The sequence below is a fragment of the Numenius arquata genome, chromosome 8, assembly GCF_964106895.1.
Source record: "Numenius arquata chromosome 8, bNumArq3.hap1.1, whole genome shotgun sequence".
Lineage (NCBI taxonomy): Eukaryota > Metazoa > Chordata > Aves > Charadriiformes > Scolopacidae > Numenius > Numenius arquata.
In genome coordinates this window covers 25,749,801-25,767,516 of record NC_133583.1, presented here as the reverse complement: position 1 = coordinate 25,767,516, position 17,716 = coordinate 25,749,801, and the positions used below count along the sequence as shown (strand labels likewise).

At 59.0% G+C, this 17,716-nt stretch overlaps 3 protein-coding genes and 1 non-coding gene across 5 annotated transcripts in view; 2 read left to right on the top strand and 2 right to left on the bottom strand.

Moving 5' to 3' along the window:
• Positions 1 to 1,932, top strand: part of CNOT1 (CCR4-NOT transcription complex subunit 1) — a 60,197-nt gene extending 58,265 nt beyond the window's left edge. The window contains exons 48-49 of the mRNA XM_074152504.1: positions 467 to 601; positions 761 to 1,932. Coding sequence (XP_074008605.1) covers positions 467 to 601; positions 761 to 839 — 214 coding nt within the window. The 3' untranslated portion in view covers positions 840 to 1,932. The remainder of the gene's footprint in view (positions 1 to 466; positions 602 to 760) is intronic.
• A 1,452-nt stretch (positions 1,933 to 3,384) lies between these two features.
• On the bottom strand, positions 3,385 to 8,641 carry SETD6 (SET domain containing 6, protein lysine methyltransferase). Of its 2 annotated transcripts, none has more exons than XM_074152206.1 (9): positions 8,583 to 8,641; positions 8,393 to 8,476; positions 8,147 to 8,291; positions 7,129 to 7,270; positions 6,103 to 6,297; positions 5,819 to 5,942; positions 5,352 to 5,532; positions 4,994 to 5,136; positions 3,385 to 4,492 (listed from the first exon to the last, which is right to left on the bottom strand). In XM_074152206.1, the coding sequence occupies exons 1-9, from the start codon at positions 8,607 to 8,609 to the stop codon at positions 4,181 to 4,183; spliced, it is 1,353 nt and encodes a 450-aa protein (XP_074008307.1). In that variant the 5' UTR covers positions 8,610 to 8,641; the 3' UTR covers positions 3,385 to 4,180. The 2 variants fall into 2 exon arrangements, with proteins under 2 accessions (XP_074008307.1, XP_074008308.1); XM_074152207.1 differs by having other exon boundaries at positions 8,393 to 8,473; positions 8,583 to 8,624.
• A 2,226-nt stretch (positions 8,642 to 10,867) lies between these two features.
• Positions 10,868 to 10,940, top strand: TRNAK-UUU (transfer RNA lysine (anticodon UUU)). The gene has a single exon. It is a non-coding gene; the product is annotated as a tRNA-Lys (tRNA).
• Positions 10,941 to 12,464: 1,524 nt separating this feature from the next.
• Positions 12,465 to 17,535, bottom strand: LOC141467694 (uncharacterized). Its single transcript, XM_074152337.1, has 6 exons — positions 17,400 to 17,535; positions 15,624 to 16,247; positions 14,105 to 14,246; positions 13,704 to 13,916; positions 13,454 to 13,591; positions 12,465 to 13,305 (listed from the first exon to the last, which is right to left on the bottom strand). The coding sequence occupies exons 1-6, from the start codon at positions 17,533 to 17,535 to the stop codon at positions 12,465 to 12,467; spliced, it is 2,094 nt and encodes a 697-aa protein (XP_074008438.1).
• Between the last annotated feature and the right edge of the window lie 181 nt (positions 17,536 to 17,716).

Sequence of the window (17,716 nt, the reverse complement as noted above, 5' to 3'; positions counted from 1 at the left end):
GGACACCTCCCACCAGACCACGTTGCTCAAAGCCCCCTCCAACCTGGCCTTGAACCCCTCCAGGGATGGGGCAGCCACAGCTTCTCTGGGCAACCTGGGCCAGGCTCTCACCACCCTCACAGCAAAGAAGTTCTTCCCCACATCTCATCTCCATCTCCCCTCTTCCAGTGTCAAACCCTTCCCCCTCCTCCTATGGTTCCCCTCCCCGATCCAGAGTCCCTCCCCAGCTTTCCTGGAGCCCCTTGAGGGACTGGAAGGGGCTCTAAGGTCTCTCCGGAGCCTTCTCTTCTCCAGGCTGAACCCCCCCAACTCTCTCAGCCTGTCCTCACAGCAGAGGGGCTCCAGCCCTCCCAGCATCTCCATGGCCTCCTCTGGCCCTGCTCCAACAGATCCCTGTCCTTCCTTTCACTTATTTTGTGTGTATTTCAGACCTTTGAGCTCTAATGTTTTTACTTTGGGATTTCAGGGTTCTCTTGGAACGATTGATTGTAAATAGGCCTCATCCCTGGGGCCTCCTTATTACTTTCATTGAGCTGATAAAAAACCCAGCGTTTAAGTTCTGGAACCACGAGTTCGTTCACTGCGCTCCAGAAATTGAGAAGTGAGTATAACTTAACCTGTAAAAATCACTAAAAAAAAAAAAAATAAATAAATAGCCGAAACAGGGGCTGAGATACACCTTGAGAATTTGGTGCTTTGTAGTGGAAGGACCGTTCGCTGCCATAAAACGCACGTAACGCCGCTTTGTTTCTGCGTTCAGGTTGTTCCAGTCAGTTGCACAGTGCTGCATGGGGCAGAAACAGGCCCAGCAAGTGATGGAAGGGACCGGTGCCAGTTAGACAAGCCGCATCTTGTGTTGTAAATGTGCCAGCCTGGAGGTCCCCGTCCCATCAACCGGCAGAAGAACTCCGTAAGGCTCCTCCTGACCTTCCCAGCCCCCCTCGATTGGGTAGACGCAACAGACCCTGGGTTGAAAGTCTTATTGTGGGCACGTTCCAAAGTTTGAAACAAATTTTTTTTTTTTTGACTTTTTTGGCCAAAATTCAGAAGATGCTGTGAATATCATTTTGAACTAGTGTAAATACAAGGAACAGAAACGTTTGTCTGGACTTCTGGGTTTGTGCAAATTGTGTAAAAGGCAGGTGGGTAACTGGTGCCTGTCCAACTTGTAATAAAGGGGCAGCTGCTGATGCCAAGCACTTGTCTGGGGCAAACCTCCTTGTCCTGACATTCCCAGACTCCCAAAGAATATTGAAAAGCCAGTTATAATATTATGTAACTTATTTTTCTTTATGTGGATGGGGGACCTTTAAATCACTTCAGTTGTTTTACACACAAAAAAAGGAAAAAAAAAAAAAGGGTGGATGTGTTTGGAATATGGGAATACGATGGGAGCAGGGGAGGTGTGAGGGAGGGGGTTAAGGTTCAGTGTTGCTTTGCCCACCCACCCACCCTCATCAAATGCTGACAGACAGCAAGTGGAGCTGCAGGCAGAGAATGCCTCCTTTCTGTTGGAGAAGACACACCTCAGGCCCTTTGGGAGAGGGTCAGCCGTTTTTAGTAAAGAAACCAGAGACCAGGCCTATAGCTTCTTTTTTCCTTTTTTTTTTTTTTTTTGACACTTGTAAATTTTGGAAGGTGGGGGGTTAAATCTAGACCTTTTCCCACCCCCCCGTCCTGTGACCACACAGTATAAGTTTGTAAAAAAAAAAAAAAAAAGAAAAAAACAAAACAAAAAAAAACCAAAAGAAAAAAACACAACAAAACAAAAAACCCAAAGGACCAATACAGCCCATTTTGTAAGGATTTTGAATGTTTTGTAAAGTATTGGTCCATGTGTTGTATTTTGTAGCCTTTCTAGTTCTTGGGCTTTAGTTCTCCCACTTCTTGTATGTATGCATACTGTAGTTACACATTAAAGTCATGACATGCAGCACGTGCCACTCTGCTTATTCTCTCCAGTTCCCTCCTGCCTGCCCAGCTGCCCAGTCTTTCAAAGCCTGTTCCACCCAAAAACTGCCATTTCCCAGTGTGTTTTGGGCGCTGCCTTTTGAAAGCAACTGGGCTTGTTTTCCAGGGTGAGGGGAGAATTGTTACGACTAGGTAGGGCCTTGCTTTGAGGCGCAGAAGGAGAGGAAGGTTGTGTGGAGATAGAAATATCTCAGTTGCATGTTCACAAGCGGAGTTTGTCTCTGCCAAAGCTGTGCCAGAAAGGGGACTGCGTGCGGTGACGTTCTCTACAGCCAGGCTCTGTGCAAAGTTGCTAATTAGCTGTAATAAGGGTAGGTGGTGTCAGGGTTGCTAATACTGCAGACTCCTTTAGCCTGTGCCTTGCAACCCAGCAGGTACTAAGAAATAAGAGTTTCTCTGCTTTCTTTTAGAGAACTAGTTTAACTGTTAAAAGTGAGTTGACTGCTGTTATATGAGTGGAGAGGTCAGGATTTCCTGCTCAGATCTAAGGGATTCATACCTGGCTGTGCTTTTGCTGCACAGAGCAAAAAACAGATCCAAGCTGCCACCTGTGCAGCTCAAGCTCCAGCTGTGACCTGTTCCTAGGAAGTGGGGTTTTTTTGGTTGCCTCTGCTTTAAGTAGCAGTCTCTTCCCAGTTCCTACAGTTCCCTGGCATCGGTTTGGGCAGACCAGTAGTTGCACTGAAACTGAGCCTTTTGAAGTTGGAATTTTTTTGGTTCTGGTGTTGCAACTCCAAGTTTACTCTTCCTCCTGCATTGGGTTAGGACATGAAGAATTACCAGCAACCAGTTTTAATTTATGTAGTCCAGATGCCATGGGATTTTTTTTTTTTCCTGCCATTTAACTCTAGCAAACCATATGCAGAGCTTATTGACTTGTCCTAATGACTCCAAAGCTGCAAGGTCTCTCTGGTTCTGTACTAACACTGCTGTACACAGCTGGTTCCCTTCCCTTCAGGCTTTAACAACTGTTGGGCTGGTGAAAAGAGGGGGTGGAAGGTGGACAGGACTCAAAAAAAAAAAAAAAAAAAAAATCCCAGTGACATGAGTTGGGCTGGTAGGATGGAGGCCACTGCAGTTCATACCCTCTCTTGGCAGGGGAGGAACCTGCATCAGGTGCTGTTAAAGTAAATGGTGTTTAAAAAAATGAAGACTAACCTTTTGATCCACTGTGTGCCTAGTTTGAAATCTGGTCTGCTGTTGGAAGAGAAGAGCCAGGATGGCAGGCTGGACTCTACACCACTTTAAAAGGGGAATTAAAAAACCTCACCCTGCCCCCCAGCAGTACAGGTAGGGCTGTAGCTGACCTTTATGTACACGAATAGTCTGGGTTTGTGCTTCGAACTGCAGCAGCAGAGAAGACCCCTGCCCCTTTTAGATGGAGCTTTGCACCCTGTTGAAGTAGACAGCATTGGCTGGATAAGAAACAGCGTCTTTATTAAATATAGCTTGGTCTGCAAACTTCCGGTGTTTCGTCAGGCAAAAACTGCTGAGGAGAAAAATACTACTGCAGCTAAATGTGATGCAGGGCAATGTCTGAGTTTGGGGAAGAACTGCATGAACTGGAGGGGGTGTATCCAATAGCTGTGACTCTGCTCCTCTGCAGATAGAGTATTCTCAAGCCCATACAGAAAGGCCTTTTATAGAGGTAAAAGGAAATAATCTTGCTATACTGAGCCTATATGAAAACCAGATGGATGGGCTCATGCTCTTCAAAATGCTCGGTATTAACAGAATTTTAAGTGAAGAGTTTAGTTTGTCAGTGTTGGCATGTCCACCTGACAGGTACTTTGAGCCTCTGTAAGTAAGAGCTGCCCGCTTAGGCTTCCACCCTCTTCATCTGGACAAGGAACAGTTCTTGCCTTAAACTTCGGATGCTAAATGAGGGAGCCCACTTGTTACTCCGACAATCTGTCTGCCTTCCTAAAGCAGCTATTTGGAGATCTGGGTTTTCTTAACTCTTCTAGAAGAAGGTCGTAGCTGTGCTCCAGAGCTCTCACTACAAGGTAATACCACCCCAAACCACTTGTGTGCTGTGGAAGGTAGCTCATGTAGAGGTAGCTGAAAAGCCACGTGCCATATGAGGGACAAGCGTGCCCGTATTTCATCTCGCCATCTGTTCTCGCTGTTGTGGAAGAGATGGCCAGAAGCTGACCTTCCCTTGCCCAGCACCGTTCTGGGCAGTTCCTTTCTAGGGACAGCCAGGTTTCTAGCGTACCAGCTCTAGCAGCTGATGCAAAATCCTTTTCTGGCCGTAGCGCACGTGCAAAGCTTGCTGCTCCCTTTGGCTCAGCTTCTCATAAGCCTCCTTGTTGTTCAGCAAGTCCTGCTCTGCTTTCAAGTCAGACGCGTAGGACTCCAGGGTCAGCACCACGCTGTCGTAAAGGAGCTTCTTGCAAGGGGTTTTAAGTCTGGAGAGAGCCTCGTAGGAAAGGGTAGAGTTTTCCTCTTCCTCACTGTCTTCTTCCCAGCCATCTTGTTCTTTATACTCCTTGAATTCTTTTTCTGACATGCACAGCACCTGGAATGACCCATGAAAAGAGAAGTCACCGGCAGCGTGAGAACGTCAGGCTTTCTCCTCTAGAGAAGCGTGGTCTGAAGGCCACGTGGAGCAGGGGAGTCATCCCTTGGCTGCACTAAAGGTGTAAAACTGGCTTAAATACTGCATCACAAATAACTTGGGGGTTAGAAGAACATTCAAACAGCAAACCTGGCTTTTGGGAACTGTCTTGAAGGACCTCTAAGCTGCGACCTACAGAGGTGAAAAGCTCTCAAGGACAGCAGGAGCCCCAGAGCCATTCAAGACCAGTTCGTAAGTGCATGAGGGTGGTTAGTTCAGGAGAGGAAAATGACAGTACCAGGACCTGGTAGATGGGCAACCACACTCCCTACAGCTTTTCACGCAGGAGTGTGAGTACCAAAAAGCCTTTACAGGTTTGTCAACCCTTCACTGAACCATTTTGTGTGCTGGTTTTACAGCTGTAATACTTGTGTAGCTCTTCCACCCCTTGGCAGCCTTTACCTTCAGGGTCGTAGAGAGCTCTTCCTCTGTCAGCACCTCATCCCAGCCGAGCACAAAGGCGCCTTCCTCCCCCACCATCTCCAGCTGGCACAAGAAGTCCCACTGCTCCGAGACCAGTTGCTGCTGGGCTTGGCTGCTGGCACCTGTTTTGAAGACAGCGGAGCTGCAAACCCAACTCGGGTTGCGGTGCAGGGTGGGGGAAACAGGCAGAAAACCAACTCCTAGCCCCAGAAATGCCGTGCAACGGCCTTATTTTTCATGTTGCCTTTGGTCCCTGTGTCACTCCATGATTATTTAAGAGTGTGTATGTCCCCCCCCCACCCCATCCTTTTCCCGAGTGGCTTTGGGTGCCGCTCACGCTGCAGCGCTGCCTCGCGTACTGTCACCATCTGGATGTCGGCCGTGTCGTTGGTGTTGCTGGGGTAGGGCTCGGCGAAGCCGTACATGTGGAGGAGCTGCCAGTTGGCCATCTGCCCATAGGTGTTGAAGATCTCCTGCCCTTTCCTGATGGGCCGTGTTGTCACCATCCGCAAACATTGCTGCAAGCAGGGAGAGAAGAGGCTCTCAGAGCTGCCGTGATCCCACCACCCTCAGAAATAAGGTTTTTCAAAGAGGCTCACGTGATCCTAAGCTCTTCCTAGCTAAAGCCAGGCATGTAACAGGGAGAATGTAGAGCAAATTAACTTCATATTAACGAGATCCGAGCCAGACTTGCTGCCCTGGTGGGCAGGGCGAGCCGGCCCTGCTGTACCACCACTCCTGGAGGTCTCACGGTGAAGAGGAACCGGACCGTGACTATGCCTGGCACGGTGGCTCTGCACTCACAGGAGAGTATTCCAGGTTGGCATTGTGGTTGGCCACATGATTCAAAATATCTGCTACAGGCACCATCATGGGAGGATTGGGCCCCTTCTCATCTTCATCTTCTTCCTCCAAAGGTTCCTGAAAGCTAAGATGAGGAAGATGGACAGGCCAGCGTTAGACCCTGCAGCACAGGGTCAGCTTCACCTTAAACTTAACGTTCTTGTGCCACTGCCACCTTCTAAGTAACGCAGCCTGTAATTGTCCTCCTGTGACCTTACTCCTTGTCCTTGCTCTTCACTTCTCACCTGTAGGCCATGACAAATGCCACCAGCTGCTTGTACAACTCCAGCGTGTGCAGCTTGGGGTCGAAGACAGTAGGGTGGGCCTCCATGAAAGGCAGGATGATGGAGCTGTACTCTAGGTGGATGTTCGCCAGATCTTTCTCCACAGCTTCTGGGATGCCTGTGCCCTGCAGGAGCCTTGTTCGCTCTTCTTCAGGCCTGTTGCAAGAAAAACGGCAGGTTTATCTCCATCTGCCCCAGGAGAAGCATCTATAAACTCCTTCCTCCTTCTAAATCTCAGCTTTCTGGTGCTCTGTGGGTTCCTGTTTTCTGGTCTTGCCTGTAGGTAGTTCCACCCCAGGCAGGGGAGTCCCTCGGGCTACTGCCACTGTCACCACAGGGCTAGAGTATAGAATCATCATCACAGAATGGTTTGGGTTGGGAGGGACCTTAAAGACCATCCAGTCCCACCCCTGCCCTGGGCAGGGACACCTCCCACCAGACCAGGTTGCTCAAAGCCCCCTCCAACCTGGCCTTGAACCCCTCCAGGGATGGGGCAGCCACAGCTTCTCTGGGCAACCTGGGCCAGGCTCTCACCACCCTCACAGCAAAGAAGTTCTTCCCCACATCTCATCTCAATCTCCCTTCTTTCAGTGTCAAACCCTTCCCCCTCATGCTGTGGCTCCCCTCCCTGATCCAGAGTCCCTCCCCAGCTTTCCTGGAGCCCCTTGAGGGACTGGAAGGGGCTCTAAGGTCTCCCCGGAGCCTTCTCTTCTCCAGGCTGAACCCCCCCAACTCTCTCAGCCTGTCCTCACAGCAGAGGGGCTCCAGCCCTCCCAGCATCTCCGTGGCCTCCTCTGGCCCCACTCCAGCAGGTCCATGTCCTTCTGCTTTTGGTGGCCCCAGAGCTGGACTCTCTGAATAGCGGGATGGAATCATGCAGGAGGACCACATCCCACCTTAGGAGTCCTGGTCAGCCCCTGGGCTGTGCCTGCTTCATTCAGTTGTCAAACCCAGCCACCCCCGAGCCTCGCTTGGTGTCACTTTTACCAGAACATGGGGTGATCCAGGCTCCTGAAGTCCTGCCAGAGGGAGAAGTAGGGCTGCCAGTGGGAGTTGCTGGCTGTGTACTCGTGCAGCAGGGCCAGCAGGAGAGGCACCCACCCGGACTGGCTCTGCAGGGACTCCTGGGCTACCCAACCAGAGACAAGAAGTAGTAAGTTAAAATTAAGTTGATCTGAGGTTTCGGTCCTTTTCTTGGAGAACAAACAAGCCTTCCAAGAACCAAAGCCCGGTGCCACGAGCCTCATGGCCTGTCTCCTTCCTGGGGTGAAGAGCTGAAGCAGAAGGTGCTGCTCTGGAGCTATGGATGAGCCAGAAACACCCCCCCCACCTCTCCCTCCTCACCCCAAGGCTTTGGGTGCCTTCAGCAAGAAAGGAACTGGTTGGGTTTTTTTGTGTTTTCTTTTTTCTAGTAGTGTCTGTCCTGGGCCACCTTCCCAGGGGTGGTTGTCTCTTAAAGATGAGAGATGCTCCAATAATGGGGTCTTAAACCTGGGTTCTTCACACGGTGGGCAGAAAAAGGAAGCAGCATCACAGGGCGGTCAGGGTTGGAAGGGACCTCTGGAGATGATCTCCTCCAACCCCCCCTGCCAGAGCAGGTCCACCCAGAGCAGATTCCACAGGAACGCGTCCAGGTGGAGTCTGAGTATCTCCAGAGGAGACTCCACCACCTCCCTGGGCAGCCTCTTCCAGTGCTCTGCCACCCTCAAAGCAATTAAGTCTCTAATTTGGGGACTCCTCTTGGCTTTGGGAGCAGTGTGGCTCTATCCAGCTCTGATGACCCCATGTCCCCAACCCCACCTTCCCCATTCACACCGTCCCCTCGGTGGCGAAACCTGGGCTTTTGGTCACCCTTAACCCTTTTCTTTCCAACACTACCACACACACACACTTCCCCACCCTCTGGCTCCATCAGGAACGACTCCTCACCTTCATCCCGGGGTGGGGTAGGGTGGGGTGTGTGGGGGGGAAGGCCCCGAGGGGTGTGGGTGTGTGGGGCGCTCACCTTCCCGCAGGAGGGGGTGGATGGCGGTGGTGTGCTGGGAGAGCAGGGCGCTGCGGGGCACCGCCAGCACCACCTCTCCCTCCTCCAGCTCCTGCGCCGCCAGCATCCCGTACCCGGCCACCGCGCCCGCCCTGCTCAGCCGCACCTGGGGGACAGCACCGGGTCAGGGTGAGGAGGGGGGGGGACGACACACACACACGCACCGGGAGCGGGGGGAAGGGGGCGGCCCGGTCGGCGGTGCCTCACCTTGGGGCTGAGCTCCACCCCGGCCCGCCCGCACCAGGCCAGGAAGGCGGGCAGGGGGTCGGCGCTGCTCCCGGCGGCCGCCTGCTGGGGAAGGGGGAGGGAAAAAACCAGGGTGGGGAGCGGTGGGGCCTCCCACGGCCCCGTTCCGTGTCACCGTCCCCCGTCCCCCCCCCGCCCGGTTCCCCGGTACCTTGGGCCTCTTGGGCGCCGACGCCATGGCGCTGCCCACACGTGGGTCGGCACCACGTGGTCCCCGCGCGGCGCTTCCGGGTGGGCGGGGAGCTCCGTCTCCCCCCGTCCTCCCCTCCCCTTCTCCGGGCGACGGCGGCCGCGGAGGGACATAACACTGAGAGGGGCGCCCTGCAGCCACCTGTCTGAGGAAGCTGGAGGTCTCTGATGGGTCTGAGGGTCCCTCTGTGCCTCTGAGACTGGTCTCTGACGGGTCTGAGGGGTTCTGTGAGGCCTGGGGGGGTTCTCTGTGTGACTCCCTGGGGGGTCTAGGGGTCTCTGTGTGCCTCTTTGGGGGGATTTGAGGGGCCTTGGGGATCTCCGTGTGCTGGTCTGGGGGGCTTCTGAAGGGTCTTGGAAGGTCCCTCTGTGCCTCTGTGGGATCTCTGACGGATCTGAGGGGTTCTATGGGGCCTGGGGGGTTCTCTGTGTGACTCCCTGGGGGATCTAGGGCGTCTAGGGGGTGTAAGGGTCTCTGCGTGCCTCTTTGGGGGGGGGTTGAGGGGCCTTGGGGGTCTCTGTGTGCTGGTCTGGGGGGCTTCTGAAGGGCCTTGGAGGGTCTCTGTGTGCCATCTGGGGGTCTGAGGGGTTCTATGGGGCCTGGGAGGGGTCTCTGTGTGACTCTGTGGGGGATCTAGGGGGTCTAGGGGTCTCTGTGTGCCTCTTTGAGGGGGTTGAGGGGCCTGGGGGGCTTCTGAAGGGCCTTGGAGGGTCCCTGTGTGCCTCTGTGGGGGTCTCTGATGGGTCTGAGGGGTTCTATGGGGCCTGGGGGTGTCTGTGTGACTCTCTGGGGGATCTAGGGGGCCCAAGGGTCTCTGAGGGGTTTCTGTGTGCCTCTTTGGGGGGTTTGAGGGGCCTGGGGGGGTCTCTGTGTGCCACCTGGGGGTCCCCGTGTCCTTCTCCAAGGGGCCTGAGGGGTCTCTGAGGGATCTGGGGGTCTCTGAGAGGTCTGGGGGGTCTCCGTGTGCCTCTCCGAGGGGTCAGGGGACCCACAGGGCCCCCCTGAGGGGTCCTGGTGCACCTCGGGGGGCTGTGGTGTCCCTGTGGCTGCCACGGGGCCGTGTCTCAGTGCTGGTCACTGAGGGGGTCACACCACCACATAGTCACAGGCTAAAAGCAGTAGGGTCTAATTAATCAGGATAATTAACTTACACAGTCAACACGCCCCCACCCCGCCAGCCGTGCCCAGCTCCGAGGCGCGCGGCCGCCCCTCCGTTCCCCTGGCTAATTAATTAATTCTGGCCCCAGCCCCGCCAGAAGGGAGGGCAGATGTCCTCGCTGGTTCCTCTTAACGAAGCCAATTAGTGCAGGGGAGGTGTTGGAAGAGGCTTTTTGTGGGACCGGGCTGTTCCCACGGCTCCCCCCAACCCCGTGAGTGTTCGAGGTCAGCTCTGCCCTCCTGTGGGGTGGGTGCCCCGTGGGGCAGGACGGGGAGGAAAGGACAGGTGGCCTTGGAGCCCACCCCGGCTCGTGGCCCCCTCCGAGGGCACGGGGTCACGGTTTGAGGACAATTTCTTGTCATTCAGCCAATTATTCTCTCACCCGATGGGCCCTCCCCACCCGGGAAGGGAGAAACAAGGAAACCCGAGGGTTGAAATATAAATAAGATTTAATGGGAGAATTAACATTAATAGCACTAAAGAACCGGCATTGATCCCGACACCAGTATAAAACACACCAGGACTACCCCCAGAGAACTGACCACTCTGCGGTCACAGCTGTCCTGCGGGGATCCGTGGGGACAGTGGGGGGCGGGGGGGGAAAAGGGGGGTTGGCAGCCCCCCGACAGCCCCCCGCTTGCCCTCCCTGCATCCCTGTGGCTCCTGCACACCTCCCACCCCGGGGATGGGTGCCCGCTGGGGGCTGGTCCAGCGCTGGGGCAGGAGCAGAGGAGCCGCCGCTGGGCTCGGGAAGAGCCACTTCAGAGCCCACGGCTGCTGGGTTGGGATTTTCCACCCATACTCGCCGGGCTGTTCTTCTCCTCCTCCTCCTCCTCACTCTGGCTTTTGGCTGTCCCCAAGGGGACAGACCCGGCGTTTGTGCCTCCCCTTCCCTGAGTGTCCCCATCCTCGCCCGAGTAAGAGGTGCCAGGGGAGGGTAGAGCTCCTGGTGGAGGTTCCTCCTCATGTGGTATCCTTGTTGGGGTGGGAGAGGTCTAAGGGAGTCCCCTTATTGTCCCTCTGGTGACACAGTGAAGTGGGGTCCTCACTGCTTGTCTGAAACAACCCCCAAATTATCTAGGCATGAGCCTGGATAGCTCAGCTGGGAGAGCATCAGACTTTTAATCTGAGGGTCCAGGGTTCAAGCCCCTGTTCAGGCGATGGCTTTATCCTTTAGGAGCGATGGGGCATCTCTGTCGGGGGGTTCCAGCCTCCCCAAGGCCCCCCCCTCCTGCTTCTTTTCCCACTGGGGCCTTCCCAGGATCGGCTCCATCCCATCGGACACCCATGTAGCACCACTGTTGTCTTCTTCTGGCCACCCCAGGGAGAGGGATCCGGTGTGGGACAATGGGGAGAGGGAAGGGTGTTATTTGGGGGTACGGAGAGACACAGCAGAGCTGGAGGGAAAGCAGCCAGGGCTGGAGAAGGGAATGGGGTGGGAACTGGGGGGCTCCGGGGTGGGCTGCTGCCCCCCTCCCCAGGGTTAGGGGCTGGAAAAGGACTGGTGGCACCCACGGGCCGAGCATGGTTGCCCCTCAAGGCTGGTGACGCCTTTCAATGTGCCCCAGGCCCTCCTTGCACCTTCGGGTGTTCCCCATCCCTGGCCTCATTCCCCTCTGTGCCCCCCAGGAGCTCCGTTTTGGGCCAAAACCCGGCTTTGAGCTGAGGGACAAGCACCACCACGAGCCACAGACGTGCCCGGACCTCGCTCCTGCCGCAGGGAACACGGGGGAGGTGGCTGCTTTCCCCCCCCCCAAAACCAGCCCTGCCCTCGCCCGCTGCGCCCATTGCACAGACCCTACCGCCCGCCTCGGCTCAGCCAGACGCTGCCGGGCACCCCGCTCCCTCTCTCTCTCTTTTTGGGGGGGTTCTGCAGTGGGTTTTTTTTTTCCACAACGAGACACGGTACCCGCATCAACCCACGAGCTTATTTTTTATTGGCCCGAGGGAACTTTGCTTCCCAGCGGCTCCCATCCCTTCGGCGCGCGCCCCGCACGGCTGGGGCCAAAGCTCCGGCCCCCGCCTCCCTCCTCATTCATTTCTTGCCAGCAAGAAAACAAAGAGATAATAAATAGGAAGCTTATTTGCAGGGGAGGCCGGAGGGGACGGTGTCGGGTCACACGCAGCCGCGGGCAGGGCTGCGCCTGGCCCCGGCCAGGGGGGGGAACGGACGGCGGGGGGGCAAGGGGGCTGCAGGCAGGCAAGCGGTTGCCCCATGGCCACTGCTGGCCCCGGGGCCGTGCAGGCTGTGGGGGCCTGGGGGGGGGGGAGCTGCCGTCCCAGGGGAGGGGTCGGAGGGGGATATAGCACTCTCTATTTAATTACATTAAAATAGACTATTTAAAAAAGTTATTTCTAGTAGTTAAAAAAAACGCGTGGTGGCCCATCCAACCCCCGGCGGGGCCATGGCAGCCCCGGGGGTTTGGGGACACGCTGGGCGGTGTGGGGACAGCCCCCAGCCCCCATCGCCACCCCGGGCAGTCCCGTCCCGGGGGTCTGTCCCAGCCTGGCACCGCAGCGGGTGCCCCGGGTGGCTGCGAGCCGGGTGGCCACTGCGGGCGACAAAGCAGGGGCACCATGCCCGCGCCCGCCTCCAGCCCCATGGCCGCTGCTCCGTGGGGCGCAGGCAGGGGAGCGGGCACCTCCCGGACCCCGCAGTGGGCCCAGACCCTCATCCCGGGGGTTTAAATGACGTGGCAGCAGTTGAACTGCCCCAGGGAGAGGAGACTCTCCTTGGAGCCTGGCCGGAGTTTGAAGGCCAGGGCTTTCTCGCAGAGGGGGATCTGCAGGAGCCTGTCCCGCAGGCTGCCCCCCTTGCTCTTGCCCGGGTCCAGCTTGATCACGTTCTCCGCAGCCCCCTCGGTGCCCCCCGGGGCCGGGCTGGCGGGTGACCCAGGCCCTGGGGACTTCTCCGCAGGGCCCGGGAGGGCGGTGGGTGTCGTCTCTGCCCCCAGTGCCTGGGGGACCCTGGCAGAGCTGCTCTGGGGCGAGGGGACAGCTGCCCTTTCTCCAGGGGGCTCTGCCGAGGAGCCCTCGGGCTCTGTGTCCTCTTCCCTCCTGGGGGACTTCGCTCCATCCCCCCGCATTGCTGGGAGACCCTGGCCCCTGCTGCCTCCCTTCCCAGCCCAGGTTGCCCCCGGGCGCCCACCCCGGCCCCCCAACTCGGCCCCTGTCCCCCACACCTCCCCGCGGCCGGGCGGGCGGCGGGCGTGCAGGAAGTCTCGCATCTGCTCCTGGTTGAGCGAGCTGCTCTTCCTCTCCATGGCGCTGGGCCTCCCTTCCTCCTCCTCATCCTCCTCCTCTTCCTCCTCACAGATCTGCTGCAGGGCCGGGGTGCTCTTGGTGATAGCGGTATCAACGGCGGGGACTTTCAGCAGGGTCCCGGGGGGCTGCCGGCCGCCGATGTCCCCTCCGGTGGGCAGAGGGGGCAGCCGGGAGCCCGTGGCAAGGCCACCTGGTACCTCCGTGAAGGGCAAGAGGCCACTGGCGCTGCCCACAGGGCCAAACGTGTCTGATAAGTTGGTCCTGGGAAAGGAAAGGTATGAGATGTCGGTACCCAGCTGGGTATCGCAAGGGCCCCACTGAGGATGGGGACAGGGGACTGGCCGGGACCCTGCACTGGGGACCTGGGGTGGCATCGGGGGCGGGGGGGGGATGTGGGAGGGAGGCTGACCTGCTCTGCACCTCCTTGGCCAGGTTGTAGACCAGGCTGAGGCGGTGGCCTTGCTTCTCCTGCTTCTCCCGCAGCATCCTCTCCGCCAGCAGGAAATACGTAGCTGTGATGTGGTTGTAGCGGTCGGCCTCCAGCGCCCTGCGTGGGGACACCGAGGGACACACGTTGGGGACGCGCTCGGAGAGACACCCCCCCCCTTTACCCACGCAAGACCCCTTTACAGGGGGGACATCCCCACTCCGTCACTCACTCCTGGATGGTGTCCCGATCGGCGATGTTCCCGCAGGTCATGGCCTGGAGGATGATCTCGTGCTCCTCCTGGGAGACGCGCTTGTGGGAGGTGAGGGGCAGGAGGCAGCGGCTGGCGGGGGACGGGTCCACCCCCTGCAGCCATGGGTGGCCCTCGATCTGCTCCAGGGAGGCTCGTTGCTTCGGGTCCCGCTGCAGCATCCTGGAGATGAGGCTGGCGGGGAAAGGGCGGGGGGGGCGGGAAACGCTGCAATCCCCAAACCTGGCTGCTTTACCCCCTTTTTCCCCACCTCAGCTCCCAGGCACACACATAACCCCCCCACCCCGGGACGGGGCACCCACCCCTGGAGGCAGGAATTTGGGGTCCAGGGGGGGGTTCGGTGTGGGGGGAGAGGTGCTTACTCAGCGCACTGTGCCGAGACGTGGGGGGGGACGGTGTAGCGGCAGTCCATGATCATGGTGAGGGTCTCGCTGTCGTTGGCCTCCTGGAAGGGGGGGTGGCCGCACACCAGCATGTAGAGGATGACCCCCAAGCTCCAGATGTCTGCAAGAAGCAGCAGCAGCAGCTCAGGTTGTGCCCACCATGCCCCAGGAGAGAGCCCTGACCCCGTGGGGAGGTCACCCCCCCAGACCCCCAGTGCTGATCCAGCAGAGACCAGTGCTCACTGGGATGCTCCTCCCACGGATGGGGGGGACCACAGCCCCACCAAGGCGGGGAAGAACCTTCCCCATCCCCACAGGGGTCTTCACCAAAGCAGTTGAAGTCCATCCCCTTTCCCAGGTGGGGACACAGAGGCCAACCCCAAGCTCTGTCCCCTCCCCGGTCACTGTTTCATGTCATTACTCTTCTTCCCAGTTCCCACACAGACCCCACCACCAGCATCCCGGCACCGGGCTGTGCCGGAGGGGACAGCACAGCCATGGGACAGGGCACGCAGCACTGACCTGGGCTCTCCAGCTGCCTGCAGCTGGGGACAGGGACAGAGCCAGCAGCATCTTCCCCGGCTCCAAGCACATCAACTCTCGGCAAAAGAGCTTTTTCGGGAGGCCGAGCACCTCCTGGGGCTCTCGTTAATACCTTCAGCTTCTTAACTCAAGTGCTTGCGTTTGGAGATTTCTCATCTGCGCTGCTTTTCTCCCTTCCTTTCCCTCTGCAGAGCCACCAGCTCATCTTCCTACCGTCTCCACAATCCCTCCCCCTCTTCAGCTCTGGAGCTGCCTTTTCCCCGCTCCGACGCTGGGATTTTTCCTTTAAGGGCTCCTGTTTTGTTTTGCTAAATCCTCCTGCCCTAAATTCCAGCAGAGCTGGCTCGGATCCCGCTTCCCTCCCACGTCCCCTCTGTCCCAGCAGAGCCACTGGGTGCCCCCAGCCCGGCTCCCCGTGCCCTGGGGACGGACTCCCCGGCCCCCCAGCACGCCGGCCAGGGGAGGAAGGGCGCGGGGACCCATGGAGAGGAAGCGGTTTCCAGGGCGGGGACGGAGCAGAGGAAACTTTGGGGGCTCCTCCACCCAATGCCGGCATCCCGGAGCAGGTTTCCTTCCGGCATCGCTTCCCTCCCCCTCAAAATAATGGCTAGAGCCGGCTCGTCACCCTCGCACTGCTCCCAGCAAGCCCCGGCAGATGCCATGCCAAGCTCGCAGCCTCCTTGGGCTTTTTGCCCTCCTTGGGGTGGGAAAGCCATCGCTCTGCGGACGCAGGGACGGTCTCCGCAGAGAGGACCACCCTGTGCCAGGGCAGGGCTGGGTGACCGAGCACCCAAGGGACGGGATTTCTCCCTGGGGCGGGGGGGACACAGCAGTGCCACTGGAGCACGGGTGCTACCAGCCTAAGGGGCCAAAAGCGAGGTGGTACCTGGCTGGCAGGGACGAGGGACATGCAGGAGGCATGTCCCCAGCCGCGGCTGTGCCCCACCGCCCTTACCGACAGCCGGGGCATCGTACTCGTCCCCGAGCAGGATCTCGGGCGCCGAATATGCCAGCGAGCCACAGCTGGTGGTGAGCATCTTGCCAGGCTGGAAGCGGTTGCTGAAGCCGAAGTCAGTGAGCTTGACCACCCCCTGCTCCTGGAAGAAGACCACGTTCTCGGGCTTGAGGTCACGGTGGACCACGTGGAGCTTGTGGCAGTAGGAGATGGCGTGGACGATCTGGGCAAAGTAGTGCTTGGCCCGCGCCTCGGCCAGCCCCCCCTCGTGCCTCATGATGTGGTCGAACATGTCCCCGCCGTCGCCCAGCTCCAGGATGAGGTAGAGCTTGGCGTGGGTGTCGATGACTTCGTAGAGGCGCACCACGTTGGGGTGCTGGACCAGCTTCATGCAGCGCACCTCCTGCAGGAGCTGCCCCGCCGCCTCCCCGGCCAGCTTGCTCTTATCAATCACCTTGACGGCCACCCGTTGCCCGGTGAAGACGTGCCGGGCCAGTTTCACCACGGCAAAGTGGCCTTTGCCCAAGGTGCGCTCCAGGTCGTAGAGCCCCGCGATCTTCCCCTCGCCGCAGCCCTGCGCCCCGGCCATGGTGGCGGGGTCAGGCGGGGACGGGCATGGGGCGCTGTGTGGGATAGGGCAGCTGATGAGCAATGTGGGGTGGGGGACGGGGCACCCCCAAATACCAGCCTCCCCCCCAATACCCTGGGTACCGGCTTCCCCAGGACACCAGAGTCACCACACGCTGGGTACCAGCACCCCACCTCCAGGACCCCAGCAACCCAGGGCATCCTGATACCCCACTTCCAGGTCCCCAGCACCCTGGGCACCCCAATACCCCCACCGCCAGCACCTCATCACCCTGAGCACCCCTGTACACCACTTCCAGGTCCCCAGCACCCCAACACTCTGGGTACCCCAATACCAGGCTTCCTTAGTACCCTGGGCACCCCAACACCCCCACCTCCAGGTCTCCAGCACCCTGGGCATCCAAATACCCCCACCTCCAGCTGCCCATGACCCCAGCTCTCTGGGCACCCCAATTCCCCCACCTCCAGGTCTCCAGCACCCTCTGCACCCCCGTATCACCCACCTCCAGGTCTCCAGCACCCTGGGCACCCCAATACCTCCACCTCCAGCACCCCAGCACCCTGTGCACCCCAATTCCCTCACCTCCAGGTCCCCAGCACCCTGGGTTCCCCCATATCCCACCTCCAGCTCTCCATGACCCCAGTCCTCTGGGTACCCCAATTCCCTCAGCCCCACTCCCCAGCACCCTAGGCACCCCAGTACCCCCACCGCCAGGTCTCCAGCACCCTCTGCACCCCCATATGGCCCACCTCCAGGTCTCCAGCACCCTGGGCACCCCGATACCTCTACCTCCAGGTCTCCAGGACCCTCTGCACCCCCATATCACCCACCTCCAGGTCTCCAGCACCCTGGGCACCCCAATACCTCCACCTCCAGGTCTTCAGCACCCTCTGCACCCCCATATCACCCACCTCCAGGTCTCCAGCACCCTGGGCACCCCGATACCTCCACCTCCAGGTCTTCAGCACCCTCTGCACCCCCATATCACCCACCTCCAGGTCTCCAGCACCCTGGGCACCCCAACACCCCCGGCTCTCCAGCACCCCTGTCACCCCTATACCGCACCTCCCCTCCCCAGCACCCTGACACCCCCATGTCCCACCTCCCCTCCCCGGCACTCTTTGCCCCTCGGGCACCCCCATACCCCCCCCGGCCCCCGCAGTCCCCCTACCCCCCCGCGCTCACCGGGGCGGTGGAGCTGGGGCCGCCGGGGCTGCGGCTGCCCGGGCGTGCCCGCCCCGCTGACGTCAGGGCGGCTCCGGGCTCGCGCCTTAAAGGGCCCCATCCGCCGCCGGCCCGGGCTGAGGCCGGGGCGATGCTCATCGCACCTCCCGAAGCAGAGGCGCCGGGCAGCGCTGCCCCCCCCCCCTCCCTCCCGGCCGAGGGCAGGCCCCGAGCGGGACCCTCAGCCCGGCTCATTAGTGCCCTTTAAGGGTGGTGGGGACTGGGCTGGCATTAGCGTAACGAGGACCGGTAACGAGCTAAATGAGTCGCCCGCCGTTTC

What these genes read in the sequence shown, in the direction of transcription:
- SETD6 (XM_074152206.1), bottom strand. Translation starts at nt 8,609, where the DNA reads ATGGCGTCGGCGCCCAAGAGGCCCAAG. An exon ending in CGGCGCCCAAGAGGCCCAAG is followed by an intron (nt 8,477 to 8,582) that starts GTACCGGGGAAC and finishes CCCCTTCCCCAG; the next exon opens with CAGGCGGCCGCCGGGAGCAG. An exon ending in CCACCCCCTCCTGCGGGAAG is followed by an intron (nt 7,271 to 8,146) that starts GTGAGCGCCCCA and finishes CTGGTTGGGTAG; the next exon opens with CCCAGGAGTCCCTGCAGAGC.
- LOC141467694 (XM_074152337.1), bottom strand. Translation starts at nt 17,535, where the DNA reads ATGAGCATCGCCCCGGCCTCAGCCCGGGCCGGCGGCGGATGGGGCCCT. An exon ending in CGGCCCCAGCTCCACCGCCC is followed by an intron (nt 16,248 to 17,399) that starts CGGTGAGCGCGG and finishes CTATCCCACACA; the next exon opens with GCGCCCCATGCCCGTCCCCG. An exon ending in GCCAAGGAGGTGCAGAGCAG is followed by an intron (nt 13,306 to 13,453) that starts GTCAGCCTCCCT and finishes TTCCTTTCCCAG; the next exon opens with GACCAACTTATCAGACACGT.